General features: G+C 39.6%; 2 protein-coding genes across 2 annotated transcripts; both read left to right on the top strand.

Annotated features, from left to right (window-relative positions):
* On the top strand, positions 10917–15481 carry LOC110435151. The gene is made up of 4 exons (XM_021460573.1): positions 10917–11410; positions 12469–12618; positions 12723–12832; positions 15012–15481. The coding sequence occupies exons 1-4, from the start codon at positions 10997–10999 to the stop codon at positions 15238–15240; spliced, it is 903 nt and encodes a 300-aa protein (XP_021316248.1). The 5' UTR covers positions 10917–10996; the 3' UTR covers positions 15241–15481.
* On the top strand, positions 22825–27043 carry LOC8059054 (50S ribosomal protein L21, chloroplastic). Its single transcript, XM_002453592.2, has 5 exons — positions 22825–23133; positions 23528–23608; positions 26286–26387; positions 26474–26548; positions 26681–27043. The coding sequence occupies exons 1-5, from the start codon at positions 22846–22848 to the stop codon at positions 26762–26764; spliced, it is 630 nt and encodes a 209-aa protein (XP_002453637.1). The 5' UTR covers positions 22825–22845; the 3' UTR covers positions 26765–27043.

Raw genomic sequence — 27091 nt, 5'->3', positions numbered from 1 at the left:
CATTGGCAGTGCTCAGAAATGGCCTTCCAAGGATGATGGACACTTTTGAGTCAGGACTCATGTCCAGTACCACGAAGTCTACTGGCACAAGGAAATCTCTGATCTTGACTGGAATGTTCTCGGCGATGCCCAGCGGGTGTCGAACCGATTGATCCGCTAGTTGTAGGCACATTGATGTTGGTTCTAGGGTCGCATGCTCAAGCTTTTTGTAGACTGATGCTGGCATCACACTGACACTTGCTCCGAGATCACAAAGTGCATTGTTGAAGTGTTGGTTTCCGATCGAGCAATCAATAGTGGGACATCCTGGATCTTCCTTCTTCCTTGGTGGTATATTGAGGATGGCCGCACTACATTCTTCTGTCAGCTTGATAACCTCAGTGGTGGGCAGTGGCCTCTTCTTGTTAAGAATATCTCTGATGTACTTCGCATATGTAGGTACCTGTATGGCATCCAGCAGAGGTATGTTGACATATAATTTCTGAATGACCTCTACAAACTTACCAAACAGCTCATCCGACTGCAGTCCTCTGTTTCTTCTGGGAAATGGCAAATAGTTGGTGTCGTAAAAATATTTCCTCATTTCTCTAGTTCTTGGTGGTTGGAGCAGATCTTCTGCTTCAATTGGGCTTTCTTCTTCTATCACTGCTGGTTGCACTGGTGCTGATGTTCTTTGTTTCTCTTCTGGGTATGGGGGATCTCTGGTGGCTTTTCCTCCTCTAGTAGTTATATTCTTTACCTGCTCAATGTTAGTAGCAACAGGCAGTGCAGCAGCTATCTTTATTAATTTAAGCTCTACCCTTTTATTAAGAGTATTTTGCTCATCAAAGGCAGTTAGTAGAAAATCCATTTTATTGTGTATATCTTTTAGAGATGATTCATTTGTATCTAGCCTTTGTTTAACTTCATCATTAATTTTGGTTTGTTGAGCAATTATCTCTTTTAATGAAAGTTGCTTGAAAGTATTACCTGAATTCATACCTTTGCTATTGGGTTGACTCGAGGTTGGTTGATATTTGTATGCTGTCTCGATGGCCCTTTGATCTTCTTTGAACTTGGTCCTCTGGTCAATCCAATGGAGCAAATTTTCCATCTTAGTTGATAATGCATTTACTTCTTCTGGTATTTCTTCAGTTTGATGACATTGTTGAACTTTATCTTGGAACCAGCTTTGATTTTCTGCTATCTTATCCAAAAGTATTTCTGCTTTTCCAATTGTAAGCTCCAAGAATGATCCTTTAGCAGATGCATCTAGACACTCACGAGCCTTCTAGGTTAATCCGTGGTAGAAGGTCTGCATAAGTAACCATGTGGCCATTCTATGGTGAGGACAATCTGAAATGTATCCTTGAAAACGCTCCCATGCTTCTGAAATGGCTTCTGTCTTCTGTTGTTGAAAATATTTCCTCTTAAGGCAGTTGTTTTGCCTATAGGGAAAAACTTCGATAGAAAGGCATCTGACAAGTTCGTCCAGTTGTTGATGTTATCTTGATGAGTGTAGAACCACTTCCTCACTTTTCCTTCTAATGAGAATGGAAAAAGGCGAAGCAGTATGACGTCTTTGTCAACTCCGTTGATGTGGATTGTGCTTCCAATCTCTAAGAAATTCTGCAAGTGTGCACTAGCATCTTCATGTGCCTTTCCACTGAATTGTTTAGCTTGCACCAAATTGATGAGGCTTGACTTGAGCTCAAACTCGGGTACTCCTTCTACTGCAAATCTTGGACCAGTTGGAATGTTCTCAAGGCTCGGAGCAGAGAATTCTTGTAGGGTCTTTTGTGCCATAGCTTCAGCAATTGGTAGCTAGCTTCTTCTTCTCTTGATTGCTTTGGTTCTGATGATGAAGAGTTGAATGTACCCAAAGACAATCCTGATATACCCTGTATAAAAATATAAACATAGAAAAACAACAGGGTGAACCTGCCAAAGCAGAGGTGCCTTGTTATGATTTCTCACTTAGTAGCTGTTTTATGCAATTATTTCTCTATAGTCTAGTCTAATATTTTATATGAATAACCTTGACTGATTTTCTGACTTTCCTTACCGTTCCTATAAATTACCCTTTTGTTTCCCCGGCAACGGCGCCAGAAATACTTGTTGACACTAGCTAACACCACTTAAATACTAGGTTGTCATCCCCAGCATGGTGCCAGAGTGTACAAAGGTATTTATAAATGTAAAGGCTCTCTAGAAAATAATCTATTCTATCCGCAAGCGCACAGATAAAACACCTCATTGTAGCATTTCACGAGGATAAGTATTCCAGGTATCGTTATTTATAATTTTGCTCAAGGGATCTAAGGAGATTAAATTAAGGGCAAAAATCTATCAAGGCATAGACTAGAGATAAACTTGCAAGAACATGATTACTAATGAGAAACTCGTCACACAGTCACTTACTATGGCAGGGGGTAAACCATAAAGATAATGATAATGAATTATAAGTTCAAGGGATAAATAACACAGCGATTAGAAAATAGACTACTCCTCATATATGTAGGTGATGTCGGATTAGCTAGAGAATGGATTCTAAGTTATCTACTAACTACTAAGTCATAATCTACTCTAGTTATCTACAAGATCATGTATAGCATAAAAGACTCTTCATTCATGTATAAGGAACATTGTCAAAGTAAATCAGAGCATCGCACGACTTACTCCACAATACCGGTTCTGCCTGTCCTATCAACGGAGGGTGGACTATATAAGAATCAACGAAGCTGTCACTATCGCGAACTACCACACAACCCGGCCAATAGGATACATTTGCAGATAAATAACATCTAAGCACCACGCTCACATGTGATCTATCACCTAACTCCCTCGCGTCAAGAGCTAAGCGCTTTGCAAACTTATACATAAACTCATTATCAATCATAACTATATCAAATATAGAACTAGAGCAAACTAAGAACATAATAATTAGAGACATAATGCAATTAGAACAATAGAATTAGAGAAAGATATGAATAATACCAATATTTATTATCGAAGATCCGAATCCAGAGCGTAGTGCTCTACTTCTCTAATTGCTATCTAATTAAACCTCTAAACATGAAGGATTAGGGAGTAGCTAATTCTAATTCTCTGTGGGAGAGAAGCTCTAAACCCTAACTTTGATGGCTACCTCTGAATAATGATTTCTTCTCTTCTCCTCTCTCCTCCAGGGGCCAGGGGGTCTGGTTTTATAGTCCCCTCAAGTGAACGTGAGCCATTGGATCAAACCGACATAGATTGTATGGTTTAGATTGATCCTTTAGGTCGGTGGAGTTTAGCCCCAAAGCAGAGTCCTGATTGGACTCCTGGCCTGGGCGGGCGCCCAAGGGGGGTGGGCGGGCGCCTGCCCCCGAGCCCGATTCCCTTCTCGTTCGTTCCCGTGGCTTCTGGATTCTTCTAGATTGAGGAAAATTGCGCGGCACGTAATTATCTCGTTGTAAACATGAAATGTGGGCCTTCTCTCCATATTCTCTGATAACCCCCTGCAGAAATAGATAAACACCAAAGCTCGTGGAATTCTGTCACATAAAACCCTAATTCTAGATGTTTGTTGCATATTGATCCTTTTTCATGTTTATTTGATTATTAATTTTAGTACTTAAGGACCGTCAACAGCCAACACCCTTCCACTTAATTGCATCATTGTTTGATCATCTTTGTAGATTGGGAGAGCATTGTTGACACCCGATCCAAGGTCGCAGAAGGCGTTGTGGAAGATTTGCGGTCCGATCTCACAGGTGATGGTCGGCAGGCCTGGGTCGTCCTTCTTGGTGATGAAGGGCGAATCCAGAAGATAGCTCCAGTTGGATTGTACCGGAGGCTTACCGAACCTCGTAGTAACTAGTTTAACTCCTTCAATTGGGTCCTCAGGTTTCCCTGGGATCTTACCTTGCTCGAAGGATGGGACAGCTGCTGCTAATTGAGCTAATTGTGTTTCTAGCATTTTGTTAAAGCTCAACTGATTTTTCATAGCAGAGTTAAAGCTATCCAACTTTTCACTTAAGTTTTCAAGGATCTTATCATTAGCCATCATTTTCTTGTTAATGCTATCATTGATTTTAGATTGGCCTAAGACAAGATCTCTAAGAGAAGGTTGGTTACCAAAAGAATTATTGAAATTTTGATTGTAACTATTACCTTGATTACCTTGGTAGAAGGGGCGCGAGTTCCATTGTTGTTGTTGGGGCCGGTACCCATTGTTGTTGTTGTTGATGAAGCTCACTTCCTCCTTTGTTTCGGGACAATTGTTTCCCGAATGATCATCTCCTCCGCACACTTCGCACCATGAATCAGATTCAATGGCCCGTGCAGTGGCGTAAGGTTGAATGGTCTCTTGCTTGGAACTTTCTTCCATCTTCTTCATTAAGAGGTCCATCTTAGCAGAGAGCATGTCCACCTCATTCAAGGCATGGACACCTCTTCTCTTGGGTTGGAGGCGTTCCTCATTCCATCCTTGGTTTATAACCATCTTTTCAATGAGGTCCTTGGCATCCTTGACATTGTGTTGCAAGAATGCTCCTCCAGCGGCAGCATCAAGGTGACTACGGGCCAAACCGGTCAGGCCATGGTAGAAACCTTGGATTAGGAGCCACTCCTCTATCCCATGATGAGGACAGGCGCGAATGTACTCCTGCAGACGTTCCCATGCTTCGGGAATCGTCTCATCTGCTTGCTGTTGGAAGCTGGAAATCTTTCCACGAAGGGCGCTGGTCTTGCCCATCGGAAAGAACTTCTTGAGAAATGCATTGGCGCACCTCTCCCACGTGGTCACTTCACCCTTGTTGGCGTAGAACCATTGCTTCGCCTTCCCCAATAACGAGAATGGGAAGAGGCGAAGACGGATGGCGTCTGCGGCGACATTCTTGATGGTGAAGGTGCCGCACACCTCCAAGAAGTGTTGGAGATGGGCATTGGCATCCTCGTGTGGCTTTCCACAGAAGGGATTAGCTTGCACCATATTGATAAGCGCAGGCTTCAACTCAAAAGTCGCATCCCCCAAGTTAAGCTGCGGACCCGTGGCGACATTGTCAGCCGACGGCGCAGAGTACTTAGAGATGGTCTTCTGGGCCATAGCTTCTTTGATAACCGGTGCAGATACTCCTTCCTCTAACGGATTCAGGTTCGAGATGAACCTTTGAGGTGGAACTTGACGACGTCTAGTTCTCCTCAACAGTTGCTCAGGATCTTCAACGAAGTTTGACGGCAATTGGAAACCGCTCATACACTGTCAGGCTTCACAATAAAGGAAGACAAGACAAGTGATGGCTTATCCCTATCACTACTTGATAACTAGCAAACTCTGGATTCTCTTTTTGTTAAAACTCTTAGACAGACGCTCTCCCCGGCAACGGCGCCAGAAATGCTTGTTGACACTTCTTAACGCAACCACCGGATATCGGCGACGGCGCCAGAAGTGCCCTGGTAGGGTAACTCTATTTACTATTGGATAATTCCGCAAGCGCACAGAATGTACCGCTGTAGCACTTCACCAAGGAGTATTCCAAGGTATCGTAATTTATATTTTCCCAAGGGAGAGCGGCTAAGTGTGTTTAACAAAAAGGGGAATGAGATTCCTTGAGTTATCTAGTATCAACTAGTGAATAAGGGTGGTAAATAACGAATAGGAAGGGTAGTGGTGAATCCAAGGTCCTATGCTAAAGGTAAATGGTAGAGTTAGCTAGGTGGGAGGACAACGAGTGAGTAAAGGACTCCTATGTATCTAACTTGACTTCTGTGACTTACTTTAATAGATAATTGTCTTAACTACGATAGAGCCTTACTAACTGTGTGCGAGGGATAGCCGAGCTGGTAAGACGCTTAGAAGGTTTTTCACCTAACCCCTTACCGAAAGCGACTATTGGGCTTATGGACGCCTTACCTTTTAAGAACTAGCCTGTACGTGAGGAGAACCTAATGCCGCCCACGATCTGTCACCTACTAGGGAGTGCGCTCCTACTTTCCGTTCAAGCCAGCGGTAATCAAAGGTAATCTTAAGTATGAGCACCACGCTCACACTTAATCCTACAACGCTAACTAGTTGCAGCTAGCTAGAGCTCCTATACAAGATAGGACGATGATGCACACACAGGAGTGGTTACAGGTCACTAACTTCACTAAGACAACTATATTACTAAAGTAAATGCACAACAAGACTAAAAGACTTGCACTAAGTAAGAACTCAGTAAAGTAAAGTAAGAATAATATATTAATAAAAGGAAAGTCTTACAAAAGTAGAAAGGTACAAGAGCTATACCAGACTCTCCAGAAGACGACTCCGGAGACCCCGAGCTTCGCTCGACTCGACTCTAACTCCCACTCTAGACTAACTACTACTCTACTTGTATGCTTGGAACTTGTAATGCACTTGGCCTTGGAATTGCACACTTGAAATGAAGGATGGAGGCTGCCTTTTATAGAGGGAGATGGAGTAGGGGTTACTCCATCGCCACGTCATCGATCCGCGTGAAATCTTCTCTCCACCCTTGGATCAAACCGACCTCACAACCGCCATTTGATCAACGGCAGGGGCAAATCAACATGTGGGACATGTGGGGAAGGTCGGTGGGAGGCCACCGACCCTGGAACCGCCTTTGATGTGGGGTCGGGCGACCCCACTTCTGGGCCTCTGGGCCCACCAGCAGTGTCCACAGGGGTCCCTTATGTCGGTGGACTAGGTGGCACACCTGGGTCCCACCAAAGAGGGGTCGGGCGACCCCCTCCCTGTGGGCCCAGGGTGTCACCTGTTGTCCCCTCGATCTCCTCTTGATGATTCTGATGTTGGCTTTGTCAAATAATGTCTTGAATTTGTTGTTCCTGCATAAACAAGCTAAGAGTACAAGTGGAACTAGTTATGGATAAAATATGTTCATGTCATGTCGTTTCCCCTTGCAACCGAGGCATGTTGACGGTGTTTTGTATGTGGATTTCTATGGTATATCCACCGTCAACAAGCATCCAAGTGTATTGCTTGAGTGTTTGCATCTGAGGCACTTGGTGATTGTATTTCATTATGGGTTTTGCTTGTTACTCTTAAAGTTTGCTGACTCCTAGACAGCTTGGTGTAGTGAGGATTGTCAAGTGAAGGTTAGTGATTATCTCCGGCTCCAATCGTGGTGATTATAAGGGGTTCTTGACCTTTCCCTAGCAAAGAGCCAAAAGGTACTCTAGTGGATTGCTTGTGGCTTGTGTGATCCTCATCTTGTGTTGGTTGAGGGGTACCCTAGTGAGGGTTGGCGTGTGAGACCAATTTGCCCAAAAACCTTTGAGTGAGTGTGGCACCGCAACGAGGACTAGCTAGCCGACAAGCAAGTGAACCATAATAAAAAAAATGTTGTGTTAACATTTGATTCTGAGGTGATTGGTCTTCATTGGCATTCTCTATTGTGATTGATTGGCTCATTTCTCTACACGGTGGTATATCAATCCTAACCCTTCTTTGCATTACTTTGCTAGCTATTTTTGTAGCTATCTTGCTTAGCTTAGCTTATCACCTAGAGGTAATTAGTGACATAGTCTTGGTGTGCTTCCTTACAGACTATAGAAACTAGATTAGGTAGAAGGCTTGCATCACCCTTGTAGAGCTAGTGCCAAATTTGCTTCGCCATCTTATATACTAATCAAGCACTTTTAATGTTGTTGTAGAAATTTTTATTAGACTATTCACCCCCCTCTAGCCATTAGGACCTTTCACCCCCTCTCTAGAGCAGTCTCAACACCCTAATTCATATTCTTCTCTTAGGATCAAGAGAGGGGTCCCATGAATGGATCACCTTCTAGAGCTAGTCATCAAGAGAAGATTAGATTGCCATAGGATCTAATCTTATGAATATAAATAGAGAGGTAGAGAGTGAGGAAAGAGTTTGGAGGAGGTGTTGGCCTGTCAATGCTCCCTCTACGACTTGTACTTTAGTGGATCCAAGTTCTACTTGAGCTTGTCATTGAGATTTTTTTGGTAATCAACTTTTGATCTAAGTTTACTTTGTTTATATTGTTCAATTTGTTTGTGTCTCTTTTGAGTGATTTATTCCTGCACTAGAGGGAGTAGATTATTAATCTTAAGTGTAGGCTTACTGCTTGGTCTTAGGTTAATCATAAAAGTCCCTTATTTTCTAGATTTTGGTGGTAGATCTCTTTTTAACCGTCAACATAGCATAAGAAAGGACTTTAAACAGAATACTATCTAGCTATAGGGGTTATCGCTAATAGAATTCCACAAATTTTGGTGATTATCTATTTCTGTAGGGGGTTATCAAAATAAGAACAAAAGGAGGTCCACATGTCAGATTTACATTGAGAGAATATGTGAAACGTCAACTCAGGAATACTCTAGAAGGCTTGGGAAGACACCACCTGAAAGGTGGGGCCCACCTACCATAGGGCAGGGGCGGGCGCTCCACCCTGTCAGGGGCGGCCGCTCGGGGGGTTCAGCCAATCATGGTGAACCTCGCGAATCTTGCCTCCACCGACTTTGAGGGTTAATCTTAAGCACATGTTTAAGTCGGTTTGATCCAAGGGCTATGGTGCTTCCTAAGGGGCTATAAATAAAGACCCTGACCCCTGGAGAAGAGTTCATTATTCTTTGAGAAGATCAAGAGAAGAAGAATTAGACAAAGAGGGATCCCTCGAATGGATCTGTCTCTATAGGGTTCTTAGCCACCATCTCAATTAGATCTCTATAGTTCTTTAGCATAGCTATATAGGAATAGATCTAGAAGGAGTCAAGTTAATCTTAGAGTCTGGATCAATCTTTAGTTCTTGGTAAACTCTTATTCTCTTTGTTATATTTATTAGTTCTTGCTATTATGAATATGACTTTGACCTATTTGATTATATCAGAATTGACTTTATTCTTTTTGCTTATGTTCTCAATTATATTGTTCTTAGTCTACTTTGATTATATGCTTAGCGTAGTTAGATTAGAATTATGTTTATGCATAGGATCGTATAGCGCTTACTCATTAGGCCTAAGTGATAGATATTGTGTAGGCGAGGTGCCTAGACTGTATTTATCTGCGATTACCCCTTATAGTCTGGAGCTTGAGGTAGATCGTGAGAGTGACAGTCCTATTGAGTCCTTTGTATTCCTTCACCCGATTATAAGGATTGTAGAGCACCATTATTACAAGGAAGTGATTGCTATGTTCATGATCTTTCTTGCTAATATCACTATGCATAGATATAGCCTTTTCTAGTGATGATGCTAGGTGTACTTGCACTAATCATTGTATGCTTTGACAGTATAGTTAGAATACTTAAGATTTATTCTTGTAGATTGTCCTAATACCATGCTAGTGCTATAGACTTAGAGTAATCTAATTGAGATGATTATCATGTTTATCTTATGGCTATGAATTCTTATTTATCCTTTGTCATTTATTATTCGTATTCATATTTTTATCTTATGTGACACTTACTCTGCATGAGACATAGATAAAGACATGGTTAAGGTGTCTATGATTACATGTAGTGCTCATTGCTCATTATCCATTGCAAGTCCCTTCCCAGTGGTAAAAATATAAATAACAATACCTGGAATACTCCTGGTTAAAATATTACATCAGTATTATCTGTGCGCTTGTGGATCCTTTATTTATTTATTTATTTATTTATTTCTAGAAAAGCATATAAATTTAATACCAGCACTTCTACATCATGTTAGGGATGACAACCTAGCTTAAGTGATGATAAGTAATTATGACGTCGTTGCTAGGGATAGGTTTGAAAGTCTATTTTTAGTAGTTGCATTAAGAAGTGTCAACAATCATGGGTGTGACAGACCTGTTGAGTCCTCTATAATCTACCATCCTGTTAATAGGATTGATAGGTTTATTGGTGCTTGTAGAGAAGAAATTTCATATATTTTTTATAAGTCATCTGATCCACTTGTTTTTTATGATTGAAATGCTTTTATGCAAAAATCAAGTATTCCTTGCTACTATCCTAATGCATGATCCTTGTTTACTATATTGGGTAAGTCTTGTGGAGTAATTTGAGTATCACCTTGTATGATCTTGAGTTTTGCATGTAGCGAGCCTCCTATACATGGATTATTCTACGCTCCTGATCCCTCATAGGACTTGGGATGGTGAAGGGTTCATGTTCCCATAGATGTGTGGATGTGGCATGCCATACATCATATCAGTTATCATAAATAAATGTTATGTTGAAAGACTTTCGCTAGACTTTGATGTTGGATTGTAATGTGTGACTTGTTTCATGAACTAAGTATATGAACTATGGCTTGTAAACTTAAGTACTTTGAACTTGTTATGTAACCTATGCGTGGTTGTGATGTAGTCTCTCTTTTTGGTTGATCCCGGATGAAGGTTAGTGACTTGTACATCTTATGGTCGGTGTACTAGGATGACTTGTTAAGGGATGTACCTAGTCTAATAGTCCCTAGTAGACTATGATATTGGGTACACACTTAAGAGGGTGTTGATCCTGACAGTCTTAGGTTCATACAAGTTACTTATTGCCATGAAAGTTTGGTAGATACCATATTGCTAAGAAACTAGTGGTTCATTGCTATAGAAGTATAATAATTATCTTCATTGACACACACTCCAATCGTACATTATGTGCTAAATTAGAGTTTCTAGTCCACATGAGAAAGTATGATTCCTAAAACTTTTGGTCTTGGTGTGCACATGAGATGTTATGTGTTTGGTGGGAGCCATGTTTTTGCATTAAAAGTCACTTAATGAGTGAATACAGCTAGTAGTCACACACTATAGTAAGGTACTGTATGCCAAAAGTTGTTAAGGTGCTTTGGCAGGTATGCTAAAAACAAGGCAGCTTTAATGAGTAAAGCCTACCGTTATCAATATATTTTGCTAGCAAATTATTTCCTTCACTCAACCTTGAACGGTTATATATTATAAAATATCTTGAAAGCATCCTAGAGATGACTTCTTGATGTTTATTTAGTCGGTGAGGGACACCACCTCTAGTAGTACATCACAAGTCTCTCCCCTAGTTCTTTCTTTCCCTAGTATCCATGGCTTCTCATCCCTACCTCAAGAAAGTTCGGTGGTTGTTCTCCCGCATGTTGTTTTCTATTGGAGTTGATCCATTTCTTGCAATATTGATAATCACCTTTTGGATGTATGCTGAAGAAGATGGTTGTGTTGATTACTTTGAATGCATAAATGCATTCAATGAGTCCAACATCTTGGTTATGGTTGACTCTGTGAGAAAGTATCTTGTTGATCTTGTTCATCTTGCATCAAGTGACACAAATAGCAATTCTCCCTATGCGAAAGAAGTTATTGAAAGAATTGATTTCTACCTCGACAATATTTGCTTTGAGGCCTTGGGAGATCTACTTGAAGAATTTGAGATCCATGACTTAATCTATGAATATGCTCAAGATCATGATGAATGTCTCAGGGAAGAAATTTTTGTTAGACTGGTAAGATTACTACACAATCTCAATCTCAACAAATAATCCTAGGTGATGTTTGGGGTTTCATGGGTTAGAGGTTAGTGTTTGCTAATCTCAATCGAAGTTGGATTTATTGGGATATGCGGATATGCCCCTACGATTCTGTAGGTAGGGACAAGATCTAGAATGGCGAAGAATCCACCTCCATCGCCACAAGGGAGATGAAGAGCACATCATTGTGTCCACCAAGGAGCAGAGGAGCCCATCATCTCCATGCCTTCTTCTATTCTGCTACCAAGGAGCGGAGGGCTTGGGAAGAAGTGGATCTGGTGGGTAAACTTGTGGTAGAAGAGGATCTAGCTATTGCTAGACTTAGGAAAGAAGCAGATTTGGTAGTCACACTTGGGGAAGAAGCAGGTGGATGTGGTCATTGTCCATTGAGGACGAAGCAGGTGAGGACTCATGAAAGAAGCTCAAGCACCAATAGCAGGGCGCTAGAGGTGGGCGACCAGTTAGAGGTGAGCGACCATGGATACGACAAGTGTCGAGCTCCACCAACTCAACTCATTATGGAGGGGTTAGGCTCTATATTGGGATAGGCCCCTTCCAGTTATATTCCAATACCATGGAAATGGGTCTCCAATGTTAAATCTCAATTCGACAAACATCCACACACATTAGCATTCAAGAAACACAATTCCAATTAATAATTCTAGGCTCCAATATTGACATCCAACCGGGTATAAGAGCTTTGGGTAAGAGTGGTGAGTGGTGCCAGTAACTAGGGAGCAAAATAAGTGGTGCAATGAATAGTAGTGGTGATAGACCTAATGATAGAGTATGCACCAAAGTTGGAGGTGTGTAGGGTGGGGGAGTAGGATGAGACCTTGCTGGAAGTGGGGAGAAAGGTCTCTAGGAAATAAGATGATAAGAGCAAGAAACATCCTAGCCATGCGATTGCTATAAATATTTCAAATTTGTTGCTGAAAGCCAATGATTTTCTTATTGTATTTAAGGAGATTCTCTTTATATATATATATATATTATATATATATTCATTCATGATTTATCACATCCATGTGCAGGGTATTGTAACGAACTTGGATGAGTCTTCTAGTCAAGCCCAAAACACTCAAGGTCAAGCCACAAGTGCTCTAATGCCTGAAACTACAGAAGAGGCAACAATTTTATCTTGGTCAACTGACTTTCTTGAAGAAATATTAGAGAATGCAGATGTAAGGATGGGAAATTAGTTTTTACATTGTGCCCATGAGGGATCAATAACAATTAATGGTCATACTAAACTCATTGCTATGTTGATTTCTTTCAAATTCTTCAGGAACTCCTATGTCAGCCAAATAACATTCCAAAAGAAGAGAGAACTCTGCTTGTGATTTTCTCTGATGGATATCCATTGACTGAAGATGAACTATATGACTTCTTTAGCTGGTAACATGGTCTTCTCAATCATATTAATCCTATACATGTTCAAAGTTTTACATTCCCAAATATGCATCGTTATTTTGGTGAAATATTTAATATGGAACCATATATAATTAGCTTTATTGGTATTCCTATCAACAACATAGTTAACTACAGCAAGAGAAAACAATAACAAAATGTTAAAGTTTGTAGAATTATGTTCTTAGAAATTAAATAGCATGTTAGAAAAGAGAAGCAGATACAAAGACCAATTGTCATATATAAGGTATTTATGTTTTTTGTGGTGATTATTTTTTAAATGTGTATATTCAACATTGTCTGAAGCAAATAAAAATATTTCTCCTGGTCATACAAATAATTTTAAAACTAATATTATAGAAAACAAGAATATATTTTTGTAGAAAAATAGTATAATAGGGGTTTTGCATAGGGAATAGGTCCTACGATTATGACACTTAGGACTGCAATGCTAAAATATGTAGAATTAGATCTCTACTATTCATAAATAGATTTTCATATGCCATATTTTCCTTGATGACATTGAAATAATACATTCTAATTCCAATGAAGGGTCATGTGCATATTAAAATAACATAAAAGAAAAGAGGATAAAGGCCTTCAGGTTTTAGATAGAAAGTAAGGTTTATACATGTAGACATTCATCAAAATATAAGACAAACAAATAATAATTGTAACATGTTTCTCTAAAATTTCTTCCATACTAGGATTTCATTGTGCTAGGCTCACCACTAAGTTACTCTATAAATTTTTAAAACTCATAGCCTTTTTGAACCATAGGTCCTATTTTGACCAAAATCTTTCCATATTATAACATTTTTCCTCATTCTTTAACAAATCAACATTTTATCTCAAATCAGACTTTTTTAGCATAGTTTGTATGTTTTGAACTTTGGCATTCATGAATGCACTTTATTTCTTAGACAAAACAATACTGAATATTCCTTCTGTTAGTGAAACAAATCAATTCCTATCAACAATGGAGAGAACAATAATTCCATAGTTATTTTTTGTCATATGCATACTTTACATGGACAATTGTGATTTATAAACTTTCATAGAAATTTGGGCCTTCCTTGAAATAACTATATGTGAAACAACACCATCCAACATTTATTTGACATAAGCCACTAAATAAAGCATGCCTTGTCATTGCAACATTTCATTGATTGTTTTGTCTTTTTAAGAAGTAGCATGCATTGTATTCTAATCACCTCAACACCATCTTTTGGGAAAAAATGGTCCATGTGGAATTAAAATATGAACAAAGATATTGTCCAAACAATCCTTAAAATTTAATTCATTACAATTGAATGAAGTTCATAACATGTGACATCTTTATCATCCTCCAAAGATGATATCATGTTGATTCATTTCTTTGTTATTTCCATTTCATAGTATCGTGTATTCACATCCCTCCCTTTATTGATGATTAGTGGTAGCTGGTAGCACCTAATTTAGAATGTTTTTGCTCCTTGGGATTAAGTTATATCCTTAAGTTTTAAAGTTGGCAAATAGTTTGTTCACAGAGAATGAAAACACAATTCATAGGGGTGTTGGATAGTATTACAAACATTATGCCTTTTTAAATACTCCCTTATTTCAAAACAGAAAGTGTGGTTTGACTATTTGCACTAAAACACTATACTTTGACCATTTATATCTCTTATATTGCATCATCCAGTACCTTAAAGTTCTAACCTAGGATATAAAATACTTTTAAGTATTAATGCTACAATTATAAAGTTGTAAGTAATAATCTACAAAGTCTTATTTTGAATGTTGGTTGTAGATTATAGGTTAGAAACTTGAATGTGTGTGCCTTGTAAAAAATAAATGGAGGTATACAACAAAAAGTGGAATGGTTTGTAAGTAGAATGCTTCCCAAGGGAAACACATATGGGGATAAAGGGGTAGGATGACAAAATGGTGATATGTGTGGTACCAAATCATACTTTTTTATTTACTTTGTATCACTTAGATTCATTTTGTTATCAGTATGAAGTAGTCTTTTACTTTGTATTAGCAAGTACATCTTCTTCTTTAAAAGTTTTTCTACCTAACTACATTTCATTTTACTTAATATTAAAGTTTATAAATGTTTTATGCATACATATTACTTATACATTTGTCTAACTTTTAGCAATAAATTTCCCTCACATTATAGGAACTATGGAGAAGTTGAAGAAATTGTTATAGAGGAACCAAGACTAAGGCCTCATCCGCTTTGTGCCCTTATCATATTCTCTTCACCCAATACACTATTTAGTATCCTCAATGGAGATAAGAGGGCCCACTTCATCATAAAAGGGAAAGATTTGTGGGTTCAGCGTAATGTTGAAGATAAGAGGGCCCACTTCACTATAAATGGCAAAGATTTGTTCTATTGGGGATAAGTGGGTTGGCTTTGTCACAAATGGAAAAGGGGGTCAAGGTGTTGTTCCAAAGTGCAAGGGAATAATCTTTGTTGAACCTAGAAACATAAGTATTTGGCACCGTATATCAGAATAAACTCCATGGCATGGAAACTATTTATTCTAGATGGAATGGTTGTAACTGTGTTGACACATGGACATGGTGGTGTTTATGTTGTTAAGATCCAAATAAGGTTTATTATAATGGACCTAATGTTTATTATTGTCTATGGTTAACATTATGCCACCAAGCCTATTTCTCTAAACTTTGAGAAACCACATAATAGGATAATAAGTCACTAAACACCTCATGCATGTGACTACATTTGATTCACCTCTTTGGATATCATGCATGCACTATCCTTGCCCTCCTCGATGGGCAACAATAATAACACACCATAATTTGTGTTGTCTATTTTTTCACCAAGAGAACAAAAAAGAGTAGAGGCACTATAGCAACAAGCCTCTTGAATTTTTGGTGCATTTCATTGGTGACCAAAGCTGCCACAAGCCCATAATTGATCTACCAAAATTTAGCATCATCACTCTTTGGTATCTAGACTAAATGCCCATGAGCGCATAAACAAAATAACTAGAGACCAATAGAACAAAAACCTCAAACAATTGTTTGCAACCAACTGCTAGTTGCAGGACCATTTTTTATAACACCACACTTTGGGTTTCTGTTTTGGCCAATTTAGCCTGGCTATACGACTCCAAGTTTTGCTATGCCTCTTGCTTTACTTCTTTCCTTATCTATATACATGGAAATATGAGCATAAATGGGATTAATAAGGCAAACTAACAAGTTAAGAAACAAGCATGCTGCCCTAAACTAGTACATCCAAATTTTAAATTGTTCTTAGAACTATAGTGAACTCACAAAATTTGACTATAAATAGATGTTTAGCTTTATCAATAATTCATTTGGTGATGAGGACATCCTAACTCATCATGATCCATCAAGTGTCAACCATTCACTATAGAACATAGAAGATACAAACTAAGGATCACTCACACAAAGTCGTGCCAAGAAACTATAACAGAAAGTGAATTCATTCCTAACTGAAATTATCTGTGATATGACTGAGGATGTTATTACCTAAATGATATACATATGTCTTACTAAGGTTGACACAAGGAGCTACTGCTGAACGAGAGGACACGCAAGCTGAACTAGTACACCACCTGGCTAACAGCACAGATCGGCTAAAAGAAACAGTCATAACTCTTGATTCTCTAAAGCTTTGGAGGTCCATAAACATATTTTTTGAAAACCTCATTAAGTCTAGTTTCTGTTGCCTCTAAACTAGACTAATTTGGACATACCAATAATGAGATTTGACTAGTTTATTGTAGATTGGTCATAAGGGCAACAATCTTCTTGAGAAATTATCGTGGTGCATGTTATACATGGTTGGAAAGGTAATCAAGTTAACTTTCCAATTCAACAAACGACTCCTCTTTTGGACTTTCCAATAAAGAGTTATGACTAGATTAGTTGAGATTGCTCAGAAGGCTAGCCGTTGCACAAAATTCCGTAGAATTCCATCTCGTGGAGGACTTTCGCCACCTCAAAAGCTCTAAGTTCGTTTCATACCCATCTAAGAGGGTTGTTTCTAATATAAATATTTTTTTTGCCTCTAAGCTATTAAGTTTAGAATCTTTTTGGGGAATTGATAAACTGTATGTCGAGTGTCTTACTCCGTTACTCACATCTTTGTTATCTTCGGTTCTTTAACCTACCATGAAGATCAGGCCACCCTAAAGGAGATTCCTTATCATTTGGGTAATTAACAGGGTACATGATAAATCTTCATATCCTAAATGAAAACTTCGCATCTTAACGCGACAGTTGTTGCCAATTGATAGGAAAAAATCTATATTAAAATAAATATACATTAATATTCTACTATTTAAAAATGTTATACTAAAATCTTCAAGCCACAGAGAGGCAATGATGCGGCCAGTTCCAGGTGACCAAATATGTTGGTTCTGAACATAAAAGTATGAAACTAGGCTCTGTTTAGTTCCCCATCCAAAATTTTTTCATCCATCCCATCGAATCTTTGGACACATGCATGGAACATTAAATATATATAAAAAATAAACTAATTATACAGTTTGGTTAAAAATCACAAGACGAATCTTTTAAGCCTAGTTAGTCCATGATTAGCCTTAAGTGCTACAGTAACCCACATGTGCTAATGACAGATTAATTATGCTTAATAGATTTTTCTTGCAGTTTCCAGACGAGTTATGTAATTTATTTTTTTATTAGTTTCTAAAAACCCCTCCCGATATTCTTCCGACATATCCGATGTGACATCCAAAAATTTTTCATCTTCACTCTAAACAGGCCCTAGTCATCATGATGATAGTTCGAAATGATGGTTGAGATTATAGGAACACGCATTTGGAGGTGAGCATTGAAGAGATATTCGGATGAGGTTGTAAGTTAGATCACGTATGAGCTCTACTTTTTAGTCATAGAATAGTATTTTTCTCTTATAAATAAATCAGTATCAAAATAGAGATACACCTTAAACGAAAAAAACAAGAAAATTCACGTTTTTAAAATATAGACATTTTTCAAAACATAGAATATAAGAACGGAAATATGGATCATATTCCTCACTGATAAGCATCCTCGTACCCATGAAACCCGACAGGGATGATGTGCCTACCTTTTAGATCTCCATGACGTGAGACCCTCCCTCCTCATCAAAACTACTTGATTTCAGTAATAATATTTCCCTCGTTGCACTTTACTTTAAGATTTGCAAATTTTATTTAAAATATCACTAGAGTTTTTTAAAAAAAAATAGCCTAGAATGTTTCAACATGTAGTTTCAAAGGTCATCACAATGGTCATCAACTATAAACCTAGGACTTGTTTAGTTCAAAAAAATTTACAAAATGGACACTATATAGTACTTTCGTTTGTATTTGACAAATATTATTCAATTATGGACTAACTAGGCTTTAAAGATTTGTCTCGCATATTACAGGTAAACGTGTAATGAGTTATTTTTTATCTATATTTAATGCTTCATGCATGTGCCGCAAGATTCTATGTGACGGGAAATTAAAAAATTTTGCAAAATTTTTTAGGAACTAAACAAGGCCCTGATGAAATTCTGCGAAACTTCTAAGGCCTGTGTTCAGTTTTCAAAAAATTTTAAGATTTTCCGTCACATCGAATCTTTAGTCGTATGCACGAAGCGTTAAATATAGATAAAAGAAATAACTAATTGTATAGTTTGCTTGTAATTTGTGAGACGAATCTTTTGAGCCTAGTCAGGTCATAATTAGATAATAATTACTAAATACAAACAAAAGTGCTACAGTAGCTAAAACCAAAATTTTTCCAAAACTGAACAAGGTCTAAATACTACTCCCTTCATCCCAAAAAAATGATGTTCTAGGATTCAAAATTTATCCCCAAAAAATAATCTTATGGGATTCAAACCTCATGCATGCATAATCTGGCGCGTTAATCTCGTGCATGTATAAGTAAATCGAAATATATTTGATCTACCTTGTGTTGGGAATATGCCCTAGAGGTAATCATAGAGATGATGATATTACGATTGTATCCATGACATATATTATGAGTTCAGTGAATATCCATTATAGACAAACTTGTATTGATTAACAATTATGTGAATTGTTTGTGAAAATCTTTTACTTGTATGGTTATTCTAAAGTTATCCCTGATCAGAGTTCATGTAAGGATACACATGAACACTAGGTTAGCACATGTATTAGTTGATGACTTTGTTTCACAAGTCATAGACATAGAGATGTCAAACTAATAATATGGGCACATGTATGACATGAGGCTGGACTCACCCAACATGAGATGTTCTTATAATCTCTTTATACATCATGTACGTTATGTCCTTAGACCTGAGATTGCCGTATGTTCTCAAGATGTGAAACCACCTACTTAGGGACTATTAAACGCTACTCCCTTACAGGGTAGTTATAAAGGTGGTCTTCGGGTTTATCGGGGAACATGCTGTGAGACATAGATAAACAAGATGAAACTTGCCCCTCTCTATGTGAGAGATATCACTGGATCACTCAAGTGATTGGATCAACAAATGCATGGTCGTGCTTGGGTTAAGTGTAACCCACGAGTTGGACCAAATATCGTGTGGCAAGGGAATAACATGTATATGTATGTAGTGGTTCGTCTGATATGATCTTTGCGTACGTATAGGAGTTGTCACGCCTTGCTAGAGGCCGCTGTCAACTATTGGGCGAGTAGGAGTACTCGGCCCATTTCTATATGCACGTGAACCCATAGGATCGCACGCTTAAGGGGTTGGAAACCTAATTCGGGTTGGACCCGAATTAGACAAGGCTTAGGGTTTCTAATTGGGCCCCCGACTCGGGGCTAATTGGAGGACGCCTATATAAGAGAGGGAGGGGGCGCGGCCAGGGTTAATCCCACGCCATCAGGCAGTCGTCGCCGCTCACCCACGCTCGCGCCTTTTGCTCCTCGCGGACCTAGCAGTCCGGAGGCGTAACGCTTTTTCCCCGCACGTGTGGGATACCTCGGAGGTGCTGCATCTGGAGCACAAGGACGAACCGCGGGAGAGGGATTGGTGTGGTGGACGACCACACAACTGCACGACACTGCCACTACGCGCACAGCTACACCGAGTCGCTTCCGCTGCATCTGCGCGTCTAGTGGTAATCCCGTAATCTATAACTTGCAGTTGATCATTGTTTATGAGGTCGAAATTTTTGTTTCCTAGCTAGCGTAGCGTCCTCATAATCCATCACCTTGTACATGCAACTCAACTATTTATGGGTATATGTGTCTTTTTCATCCATCTTTAACTTGTCACCTTTTTCATCCATCTTTAATTTGTCACAAAATTCCTAGGAAGGGAGGGAGTGCCACTTAGCTCCTCCGTAAAGCAAGCCTAACTAACTAAGAGCACCTTCAAAAGTAACTAATCAGTTTAGCAAGTTAACAAAAGAAATAGCAAACTTAATTCTTTTTTTTCTCCGAACGTCTCCTATAATAACTTTCTAAAGTTACAGTAGAGCCTACATTTAATGATTTTTGGTTTATTATATTGTTCATAATAAATTAAAAAATATATCTTTTGCCGAGACCGCACTAAAATGAGCACTAGCTGCGTATGATCAGCAATGCGTGCCTAGCTTCCATACCTTCCGACCAATAATACAAGTGATGAGCATATATAAAAATAGCAGGCTATGCACATGTAAAGGCAGCATGCCATACTTTTGAACCAAGGCCTTGTTTAGTTCCTAAAATATTTTGCAAAATTTTTCACATTCCTCGTCACATCGAATCTTGCGGCACATGCATAGAACACTAAATATAGATAAAAGAAATAATTAATTACACAATTTACCTGTAATTTACGAGACAAATCTTTTGAGCCTAGTTAGTCCATAATTAGACAATATTTGTCAAATACAAACAAAAATACCACTGTTCATATTTTGCAAAAAAAATTTGAAAGTAAACAAGGCCCAAAGATCAATAACATCCGCAGACGCAAGCACAAAGCGATAGCATTAACGTATAGGGCGGTGGTAATAGAGGCCGGTACATACCAACGACGGTCGGACAAATGATTGTACGAGAAATGACGTGAAAATAGGTCGATGGAGGAGAGATAAAAAGTTCTCTCGACTTTGAAAATTTATGAGTTGAGAAGGTTATCTGACAACTTTTTATTTTTAAAAAGCTATTTTACTAAACTATTGGAGGAAGCTTTTTTTCTCTTTTTATTAAAATACTAGCAAAAGTGCCCGTGCGTTGCAACGGGATAAAACATACTACACAACTATATATCTTTTTCCTTTTTTTATAAAATTTGAGTGATTTAAATCTACGCCAGCGACTTCGCTACACCTCTGCTCTGCATGGTCTCTTACCAGCAACTTTATTCTGTTTATGCTCTTCAAATCGAGGACTGGGACTCATCATATGTTGTGCATTGTGGCATACACCACCATGGACTCTGCATGAAGTCCGCCAAACCACTCGCTGGCACGGAGCAGCTGCCCACCAGAATCTCATATTAGAACGCGCAGGCAACCTCTTTTCTTTGCTCCTCGTTGACCAGCTAAATATACAATAGTTTTTCTCTCGTGCAATGCACGAGCATATTTTGCTAGCCTATACTATAGAATTTGTGGGTGTGGCAGGCTTAGGAAGGCTTATGAGTCCCGATCACCTACGCGACCTAATATGTTTTGGAATTGGACTCTGTATCCCGCTAGACAAGAGCTATTCTAACTCGTATAAGCACAGACTATATATAAAGTCTAGGTGGAAGAAACTTTCCACTATCCGACCAAACAAATGGATGGACGAAAATTAGAACCTGAAATTTTGCCTAAAATTATAATTACAAATCTTTTAAAAAGCATACTAATATTCGTCTCTGTGAATCTTAAAATTATAATTACAAATCTTTTACAAACTATAGAACTTATTTTGATGGGTTTGACCATGTTTTACTGGGCCCCTCTAATCAATTTTTTGGTTCTGCCACTGATGGAGTCCCTGGCCCCTGGGTGTAGTAGTTGTTTAATAAATAAACACAAACGAAAATACGAAAAAAAATTCTTTAGCCACGTCTTCTCCTCCCAAAATTTGAAGTTCCAAAATCAGGCATTATCCACGTGGACCCGGAGTCCAAGAGGCAGGAAATCCACATGCAAAATTCGCTACCAATTTTTTATCTCCTCGACGAAAAAAAACAATGCTTCATTTTCCTTCGGAAAGAAAAACGCCTGGGCCTTGGCCTGACGCGGGAAGCTGGCCGGAACCATCCAACTCCGTCGCGTCGTCGCCTTCGTCTCGCGTGCCCACCAAGAACCAAAACGCGAGCCGGCCCGCCTAGAATGCCACGTCCACGGCCCACCCACCTTCTTTTTCTTTTGGATTCGGTTATCTTGTCCCGTACATATTCAAAGAGGGAGAGACGCTGAAATTTTGCCGGTCTTTTTTCACCGAGGAGATGTACACAGAAGCAGGCTGAGGCAGAAGAAAAAAAACGGCAGACTGAAATTTTGCCTCTTTATTAATAGGTATAGATTAAGATAGGGAATTGTTTTACCAAACTACTGGAGATGCTCGACTTATACTTTTGCTTCCTCCACTTCCCTATTTCGTAGATTTCAGATTTTTTTTAATATTGCAACCACTTCATGTAGCGTTCCAATTTTCAAACATTCACCTTTCATGCAGTGCTGAGGCTCGAGCATTCTTGGTGATGAACATGAGGACGTTAAACTCCCTTTGCTCTCCATGGAAAAAAACCATCATTTGATGCCCTGCGATGCACTCAGTTGACACTCGCTCATGTGTGGAGGAGCGCAAACCAGCCTTAAGTTTGTGCAAATGGTTTTCAAAACGTTGTTTTGCTGTAGTTTTCAAATTAGTTGTAGTTCTACGAATTTTTTTTGTCTCCACTGCTAACCTGGCTGATCTGAACCGTTGGCTTTCAATCGGATCGTCCGCTGTCCCCTGCTATCCACAATATTATCCCCGCCCTCCTCTTCCTCCGAAGGCCACTCGACTCCATGCCTCCCCTCCCCGCCGCGGCCATGGCCACCGCGACGCTGCCCCTCCGCCTCCTCCCCTCCAAAACGCTGACCCTCTCCACTCTCGCCTCCGCGCGCCGCTCCCTCTCCGTCGCCGCCGTGGAGCCCCGGCGCTGGCGCCTCCGAGCGGCCGCTGAGGAGGCGCCTGAGGCCGTGGAGGTTGAGTTCGTGGAGGCCGAGGAGGAACCCGCGGTACCGGAGCCCGTCGAGGCGCAGCTCGCCGCCGCGGGGGCCGGGAAGGACGCCGACATCTTCGCTGTTGTCATGGTGGGTTGGCTCCCTCTGGCACTTCCAACGATGCAATTTTGGACTGGATTACGAGAAAAATGATATATCCTCATTTATGCTGCATTACCTGTAATGTTAGGCATTTCTTACATTGCATGGAAAATGGCTAGGATGGTGGTGTGAGTACTACCAGTAATGCTCGATCACACAGTGCTTGCGTAGTGATGCTGACAATTGCAGGGCTTCAGATTATTTACTAGTAGCCTTGCATTGACTGATTTTTACCATTTTTTTTTTCAAAATGCTGAAATATGCAAGAATGTATCTCGTAACAGGCAATTGTTTGTGTGTTCTTGTCCGAATAAGCAATTTGAAAAAAAGAAATGACTGAAGACATATATTCTGAGTTTCTGACTGCTTTCCTTTATTACAGATTGGTTCAAGACAATACATTGTGATGCCGGGCAGGTACATATACACACAGAGGCTGAAAGGCGCCAATGTCAATGATCAGGTTTGGTGATTCACCTCTCTGCATACTCCAAGCTGATAGTGTAGGTTGTGAGATGTTGTATTGTTTCTGCCGTGGAATTCTTTTGATATGGAAGTCATTTGGAGAATCTTCTGCTTATCTTGATGCATTTGTATCCTTGTAGAAGCGATTGTTCATTAAATATTTCCTTAAGATCTTGCAAAACTATTACCTATACATCCTTCTCTCTAGATGTCTTGCTGTTATGGTGGATAGGGTAATTTCTCATTGCAGATTTTTGTATGTTGGGAGCATACAGAAAAGCCACCATTGTCCTCTAGTCTGTAGTTTTCGTCTGCTCAGTCCTAGATAGTATATCCAAATGATACGATGCATCTGGTGTAAATGACTAAATGCATAGACATTTCCACCATGATGGTACTATCAGCTCTGGTTTTGTTATGGACGAGGTGTATTTGGGATAACTAGGCCTTATGCTTTGCCAAGAGCTTTGGGATAATTAGGCCTTATGCTTTGCCAAGAGCTTGAGAGATTGAGGGAGACTAGAATTGTTTCTTCATAATTCATTGCTTGCTTTCCATTATGCCCCATGGGCTGAATATAAAAGGTACATAGGACTAACACTTCTTGTGCCTAGACAATATGGTACTATTCCTATAGACAAATAACTAAGAGAGACACTAATTAACACTAATGGGCTTGTATTTGGGATAACTAGGACTTATGCTTTGCCAAGAGCTTTGGGATAATTAGGCCTTATGCTTTGCCAAGAGCTTGAGAGATTGAGGGAGACTAGAATTGTTTCTTCATAATTCATTGCTTGCTTTCCATTATGCCCCATGGGCTGAATATAAAAGGTACATAGGACTAACACTTCTTGTGCCTAGACAATATGGTACTATTCCTATAGACAAATAACTAAGAGAGACACTAATTAACACTAATGGGCTTAAGGCCCAACTACGACACTTGCGCCTTACGGCGCCCCTCTTTATGCCCATGACAGGTTTTGTGCATAGTCACATAAAACAGGGTCGAAGGCATCGACCCTCAACCCAGGAATGTCGACCCTGACCCAGGTATGCAGGGTAATTTTTGACCCTGCAGTGTTAAAACCTCTCACAAGTAGCATACCACGTTCTTCAACCTTGTTGACTTGGGAACTTTGTGGCCATGGTTTTATGTTTGTTGCTGGACTGATTACCTGAGTCAATATGATGCAGTATTAGTCATCTGACTAATCATGATTAGTCGGCCTAATCGGTTGTTTGAACTCGATTAGGGGCACTGGGGTGATTAGGTTGACTAGGTTCCTAGTCGTCTGGTCAGTCGACAACAATCATGATTAGTCGTCCGATTATATAAGGGATGACCAGGCTGGTCGATGTCATTGGGTGGGCCTAAGCAATTGGGGTTCAAGGTAAGTTACTGGGCTGCCAATTTGGCCCAGTACACCCAGACAGGAGCAGCCGCCAGAAATCAAGCTGCTACATGCCCTCCACTCCGGGGCTTCAAGCTGCAGCAGCCAGGGGGGCTGGATCCCCTTCCCTGCCTCCACCAGTGTCAAATCCCTTCCTCAGTCTGCTGCTGGTCCCCTTCCCTCCTCTGCTGATGCCATTTTACAAGTACTGCGGCTCGGTGGCTCCCTCATCCAAGCTGCCCCTGGCCTTGTTGTAGCTGCTGTCTCGGCAGCTCCTGCAGTCCTGCTCCAGGGACTACCAAGATGAGCTCGCCCTTCGACATTGAGTGTGTCCCTCAGATCCTCCATCTTCTTGTTGCCTTGTGCAATTGCCCCCTTAGACTATGCTTGTTGCTGTGCTATGCTCTACTCCTGATCTTGTTCTAGTGCCATCAAAACTCACTAGTATCTGCTGCTCTAGTGCTTTTATACTCTTGTTGATTGCTTTTTATAGTGTATCATATATAGTATATAGGTCCTGGAATATGCAGACTATATGGACCGACTAGGCTCGACTAATCAGTCTTGGTCGACAACTAATCGCGACTAATCACCTGTCGTTGCCATGGCTACTAGGGTCGACTAGGCGATTTACAAACATTTATATGATGGCAAGAAGGAAAAAATATTAAGAGTGGAAGATTTTAGGCGGATATTATGTTTTCTTCATTTGACGTTATGTGGAAAAGCGGTATTAGTTTCTAGGATCACTGGCAACTTTTGTATCATTATTTATTTGATACCAAGTCCATATGCAAAGAATGCACGTTATGTTAAGGAAGATCAGCAGAAAGGATAATGAAATAGGTTTGGGGAAGAAAAGGAGCTAATCGTAATCTACTACAACTGCATTAATTTTAACTCTGTGTGCTAGAACAAATTATGTAATGCCAAAACAGTGATACTGATACATATTGTCATAGGACATTTTGTAATCATTTGATGTGATATTCATGTAGTACTAGAAGCAAAAGAATTGTTAATCTGTAATTATAGTAACGTTTTAAATTGCAGGTGCTGTGCAAAATTGTAGTTTTCTCTTTGAATCTTTTTGTATTTGTTTGTGATGCACTTGTATGTTGTAGCAAATACATTACCTATCCTTGATATAAACTAATTAATATGTCCTGGGGAGCCTGTTCGGTGCGTCTGTTCCAGTGTATGTATTAGCCTCATTTAGTCGCCCATTATTTTGTATTTTGTAGAAATTTTCACTCATCAATAATTCTTGATTTACAGATCATATTAAACAAGGTGCTACTGGTGTCAACTAGAGAAAAAGCTTACATTGGCATGCCAGTGGTGACCAATGCTGCTGTTCATGCAGTGGTTGAAGAACAGGTACATCTTCTGCATGTTGTTGGATAAATGATGGACACAGAGTTCTCACTGGTTTCTAAAGTATAAACCCATTATTTGATCCACAGGGACGGGATGATAAAGTTATAGTCTTCAAGTACAAGAAGAAGAAGAAATACCAGAGGAAACTTGGTCATAGACAGGTACACTTGCAGTAACATCCTCAATTCCTAATGAAAGTTGGAAGCAAATGACAGCAACTGAATTGGAATTTACATGTTATATACTTCAAGATGGACTGAATTCTGCATTTACAATTTTCTTTTATTTTGTAGCCAAACACAAGGTTAAGAATCACAGGAATAAGTGGATATGAAGAGTACCCTGCTGATCCAATACTTGACCCTGCTGCAGCTTAAGCTAAATTGTAAGTTATGTAGTTACAAAAACGGCTGGTAGTACAGTAGCATGCAAAATTTTGTTCTTCTTTTTTACTTTTCTTTGGTCGGGAAGGAACACTTTTCAGCAAAATGTACCTTGTTTTTGTGTTCCAAATGCTGCCAGTCAACCAGTGGTTCCATCCTCCATTTGTTCCATCTGCTAGTTCTTTTTCAAATTGTGTATGCTAGCCTATTGTATTACACGACCGCTCCTAAAGAAGAGATTTCTTTTTACTACAAGTTGGACATTTTAGCCTTGATTTGGGCAGTTTGCACGGTACCGTATAAACTTGTTAATTTGGTGGT

The sequence above is a fragment of the Sorghum bicolor genome, chromosome 4, assembly GCF_000003195.3.
Source record: "Sorghum bicolor cultivar BTx623 chromosome 4, Sorghum_bicolor_NCBIv3, whole genome shotgun sequence".
Classification (NCBI taxonomy): Eukaryota; Viridiplantae; Streptophyta; class Magnoliopsida; order Poales; family Poaceae; genus Sorghum; species Sorghum bicolor.
The sequence above is the reverse complement of the archived record's forward strand: the minus strand, read 5'-3'. Positions and strand labels throughout refer to the sequence as shown.

Bases quoted from the DNA above. Each gene is read 5' to 3' on its own strand.
- LOC110435151 (XM_021460573.1), top strand. From the start codon at position 10,997: ATGGCTTCTCATCCCTACCTCAAGAAAGTTCGGTGGTTGTTCTCCCGC. The intron at 12,619-12,722 runs GTAAGGATGGGA...CAAATTCTTCAG, and splicing joins AAATATTAGAGAATGCAGAT to GAACTCCTATGTCAGCCAAA. The intron at 12,833-15,011 runs GTAACATGGTCT...CTCACATTATAG, and splicing joins CTATATGACTTCTTTAGCTG to GAACTATGGAGAAGTTGAAG.
- LOC8059054 (XM_002453592.2), top strand. From the start codon at position 22,846: ATGCCTCCCCTCCCCGCCGCGGCCATGGCCACCGCGACGCTGCCCCTC. The intron at 23,609-26,285 runs GTTTGGTGATTC...CTTGATTTACAG, and splicing joins GCGCCAATGTCAATGATCAG to ATCATATTAAACAAGGTGCT. The intron at 26,549-26,680 runs GTACACTTGCAG...TTTATTTTGTAG, and splicing joins GGAAACTTGGTCATAGACAG to CCAAACACAAGGTTAAGAAT.